The 5,000-nt window shown below is 45.3% G+C and overlaps 1 protein-coding gene across 1 annotated transcript in view; it reads left to right on the top strand.

The window, feature by feature from the left end:
* Window positions 1–5,000, top strand: part of LOC143287328 (inactive C-alpha-formylglycine-generating enzyme 2-like) — a 29,677-nt gene that overhangs the window by 6,685 nt on the left and 17,992 nt on the right. The window contains exon 2 of the mRNA XM_076595287.1: window positions 3,867–4,032. Within this exon, the coding sequence (XP_076451402.1) occupies window positions 3,867–4,032 (166 nt within the window). The remainder of the gene's footprint in view (window positions 1–3,866; window positions 4,033–5,000) is intronic.

The following is a 5,000-nucleotide window of genomic DNA, read 5'->3' as shown; positions in this document are numbered from 1 at the left end:
CTCATACTGCCACAGATTTACTGCGAGCGTAGCCGTTCAAACATCAGTAGGTTTAATCAAGGATTTCACGAAACAGAGGCAACAAAGGCAAAGGAATAAAAGAGAAATGAAATAGGAGGAAAGTAAACTGATTCTTTCACTCTCTCATTGTAGTTTATTATTCTAATTCTCTTCCAAGTTTCTTTCGTTTTGTCAGTCTGTCTTTTCTTTCTTTCTCGACCTCTGCCTACAACCGCCCCTCACCCCCCCCCCCCCCCCCCCCCACACACACAGACACACGCCCCCCCCCCCCCCGACCCCCCACCCCACCCCGACACACACACCCCTCCTAAACACGATTTTATTTCAGTATCTTTTTGTTGTCATGGCTGAAATGTACAGCTAAATGAACGATCTGACCAAATAAGTATGTTAACTATTTTGTTGTTCTTGTTTATGCATTATTTCTTCTTTTTTTTTTCTATTATCATTCTTGTGTGTGTGTGTGTGTGTGTGTGTGTGTGTGTGTGTGTGTGTGTGTGTGTGTGTGTGTGTGTGTGTGTGTGTGTGTGTTCCCATAACGTGGAGACATTTTGCTTTCTACATTTTCATACGATGCTAACTGATGATGGAGATGATGTCGATGCTCCTGTGGAAGGTTTATTACGAAGATGAAAATATTGCATACGTTCATATCACATCTTAGATTCAACCAGGCCCGACATATGCAGACACGTGCATCTGAATACAACAACAACAACAACAACAACAAAGATTAGACAGCTTTTGCAATGGTAAAACATACTATGAAACACTGGCAGCAAATGGAAAATGTACTAAAGTGACGGAAATAATCCATGCAGTGCCAAAGCAAAAGACTGGAAGATTGATTGATTGATTGATTGAATCTTTAATGGGTAAAGAATTAGGCACAGTTAAGGCCTTTTTACAATTCTGCCCATTTAACGACACAAAACATAAAAAATAAAGAACGACACAAAACATAAAAATAGAGAAATAAACTTAAATAAAATAAAATAATAAGAACGACGAATAAGAATAGGAACTTGAATAGTCTATTAAAGGTAACAAAGCGATGAAAACTGGAACAATTGGTACATAACATGTACATACGTACTTACACACACACACACACACACACACACACACACACACACACACACACACACACACACACACACACACACACACACACACACACACACACACACACACACACACACACACAATTATAAAACAAGCAAACAAAGACATACGTACACATTCACGCCCACACATTCAAACACACACAAACACACACACGCACTTACTGTTCACACATACACATACATTCAATTTTTCATTCATCATGGCATGGCAGCTAGTGGAAGAAGAAGAAGAAGAAGAAGAACCAGCCGCTGTGGCGAAGTGGTTAGCGTCGCGGACTGACGGCTAGGAGGACGCGAGTTCGAATCCCAGCGGATCCCAGCGGAGTGGGTGTGTTGCTCTAATTACCTGACCAACACTGCAAGTGTCTGTATCTCTCCGGCCTGGTTAACGCCGGGATATCATTATGACAGGAAGCGTAGATTACAGCCTTGTCACGCAGTCCCAAACCAAAGATGCACCTCCATAGCAACATCGTCATCATCATCGTCATCCTCCTCCTCCTTCATCACCATCAATACAAACAAAATAGTCTAAAAGTCTGTGGCCTTTCATGCCCTACTCTCATGGTGACCTCAGTTTCGATGCCCCTCCACTTCTGTGCTTGAAGTGAGTCATGTCAAGGTCTTCAGTGTCGGCAGATTCATGGGGGGCTGTTGTTTAAGGGACGTGGTGGCGGTCTCCACTCTGGGAGGGACGCTCACTCTGGCTCCGCGACTAAGCCATTATTGTCGTTAGTAGGGGGCTTAGTAGGTGGTGTCCTAAGTACGTTAAATCAGAACAGGCACCACTGAACACCACCGAAGTGACTCAGCAGCAGTGCAGGGTCTCCTCTGGTGTGTGGCCTCCTGGCGACCTAACATCGATGGTTCCCTGCGGACTGCCGACGTTGGAACTGTGACGGACGAACCCGGGTGTGGGGTGTGGGGTAATCTAAATGAGCGGCGTGGGAGTAATGCCACTGAAATGGTGCAGACGATGGGTAAAAAAAAAAAAAAAAAAAAAAAAAAAAAGAAGAGGAGGAGGAGGAGGAGGAGGAAGAAGAAGAAGAAGAAGAAGTTTCAGTTTCAGTTTCACTTTCTCAAGGAGGCGTCACTGCGTTCGGACAAATCCATACACGCTACACCACATCTGTTGAGCAGATGCCTGACCAGCAGCATAACCCAACGCGCTTAGTCAGGCCTTGAGTGCATGCTTACATGTTTGTGTACCTATGAAAGTGGATTTCATTTTACGTAATTTCGCCAGAGGACAACACTCTCGTTGCCATGGGTTCTTTTTCAGTGCGCCAAGTGCGTGCTGCACACGGGACCTCGGTTTATCGTCTCATCCGAAAGACTAGACGCTCAGTTTGATTTTCCAGTCAAACTTAGGAGAAAGGGCGAGAGCGGGATTCGAACCCACACCCTCACGGACTCTCTGTATTGGCAGCTGAGCGTCTTAACCATTCTGCCACCTTCCTCCTTTGCACCAAAGAAGAAGAAGAAGAAGAAGAAGAAATCAGTACTTGTTCATGGGACCGCAAGTAACACACACACACACACACACACACACACACACACACACACACACACACGGAGAAACCTCTGGTAACGAGAGTCAAGAAGTCTATTGAAAAAAAAAAAAAAATCATTCCATCCCGCGTGAAATTCGCAAACTTGTTTTCCACTTGTGAAGTGTGACATCCTTTTGCATGGCTTGCCTCCCTTTTCCCTCTTCCTCTTCCTATCCCTTCTCTTTGTGACGTGGCTGGGGAGACGTATGAATGCCGTGCCAGTGTGCTGTTTGCGTGTCGCCAACAGACCCCGATTCTACGGAAGAGAATGTTGCACTGGATTCCTTCTTTGTCAGGAAATCATTGCACCAAAGAAAGGAATACGCTATCGCACGTTTGCGCGCGCGCGAGTGTTTGTGTGTGTGTGTGTGTGTGTGTGTGTGTGTGTGTGTGTGTGTGTGTGTTAGACTGTTAGAAGGTGGGAAAGATAGAAGCCGAAAGAGACACAGACAGACAGACAGACAGACACAAAAAGAGAGAAACATAAAGAGAGAGAGAGAGAGAGAGACAGAGACAGAGACAGAGAGACAGAAACAGAAACAAAGACAGAGAAAGAGACAGAGACAGAAGCACTGTCATGGACTCAGACCATTCTTGAGGAAATACTCCGTTGTCAAAGATATTATTCAACAATGTTACAACAACAACAACAACAACAACAACAACAAAAAAGCTATAACTGCTGAATTTGAGTTTTTAAACATTTCACCTGAGATCTTTGTCTGGACCAGCGCTTTCTTTTTCCCCCACTTTTCAAACAAACAGACGAAGAAATCAGTTTCGATGCCCCTTCACTTCTGTGCTTGGAGTGAGTCCTGTCCAAGTCTTCAGTGTCGGGAGATTCATGGGGAGCTGTTGTTCAGGGGACGTGTTTAAGGGACGTGGTTTCTTAATTCGTTTTGTTTTTACATTAAGAATACTAGTTATTACCTGCAGTGTATGTGATATTTTTTTACATTTGTATCTTCGTAATATTCGTAAAAGTTGTTGTTGACTTTTACAGTTATGGTCCCCATGTTGTTTGCTTGTCTATGTTGTGATAATGCACCTGACCAAATTTCTCCAGTTGGAGATAATAAAGTTATTTTTATCTTATCTTATCTTATCTTATCTTAAAGAAAAACAAGAATCAAACCCAACTGTGCCTTCTCTCCATTCCCCACAGTGTTCTTTACGTACCGGAGGTTCCGCAAGATGAAGCTCATCCGTCATGGCAAGTTCTGGATGGGCACCAACGACCCCAGGTCCGAGACGGGCGAGTACCCGATCCGGGAGATTCCCGTCCGCAGCTTCTACCTGGACATCTTCCCCGTCATCAACGCCTTCTACTGGTCAGTCAGAGAGAGAGAGAGAGAGAGAGAGAGAGAGGGGGGGGGGGGGGGGGGGGTTGGGTTGGTAGTGATTGTGGTTGCGGTGAGTGTGAAGTGTATGGTATCTTGGTGTTGTGTGGAGGGTGGTGGTGATGGTGGTGTTTGTATTGTCTTGTGTTGTCTTGTGTTGTATTGTATTGTATTGTATTTCATTGTATTGTACTACTCTTTTGTCACAACAGATCTCATTTGTGTGAAATCCAGGCTGCTCTACCCAGGGAGAGTACGTCACTACTCTGAGAGCGCTACACATTGTTGTTGTTTTTCATCTGTTTTATTTTCTGCCTGCAAGAGAATTTGTTTTCCCATCAAATCAAAGTGGGTTTTTCTACAGAATGTTGCCGGGCAACGCGCCGCGCCGCATCGCTGCACTGAGAGCGCAACGCATTGTTTGTTTTTGTTCTGCCTGCAAGAGTATTTGTTTTCCCATCAAATGGTGGTGTAATGTGTTGTTGGTGGTGGTTGTTGGTGGTGGTGTAATGTGTTGGTGGTGGCGGTGGTTGGTGGTGGTGTAATGTGTTGGTGGTGGTGGTTGTGGTGTTGGTGTTGGTGGTGGTTGTGGTGTTGGTGGTGGTGGTGGTGGTGGTTGGTGGTGGTGTAATGTGTTGGTGGTGGTGTAATGTGGTGGCGGTGGTGGTTGTGGTGTTGGTGTTGGTGGTTGTGGGATTAGTGGTGGTGTAATGTGTTGGTGGTGGTGTTCTGTTTTGGTGGTGGTGGTGGTGGTTGGTGGTGGTGTAATGTGTTGGTGGTGGTGTAATGTGTTGGTGGTAGTGGTGGTGTTTGTGGTGTTGGTGGTGGTGGTTGTGGTGTTGGTGTTGATGGTTGTGGGATTAGTGGTGGTGTAATGTGTTGGTGGTGGTGGTGGTGGTTGGTGGTGGTGTAATGTGTTGGTGGTGGTGGTTGTAGTGTTGGTGATGATGTAATGTGTT

This window comes from Babylonia areolata, chromosome 11, assembly GCF_041734735.1.
Source record: "Babylonia areolata isolate BAREFJ2019XMU chromosome 11, ASM4173473v1, whole genome shotgun sequence".
In the NCBI taxonomy this organism is placed as follows: domain Eukaryota; kingdom Metazoa; phylum Mollusca; class Gastropoda; order Neogastropoda; family Buccinidae; genus Babylonia; species Babylonia areolata.
This window is presented reverse-complemented; position numbering and strand designations above follow the sequence as displayed.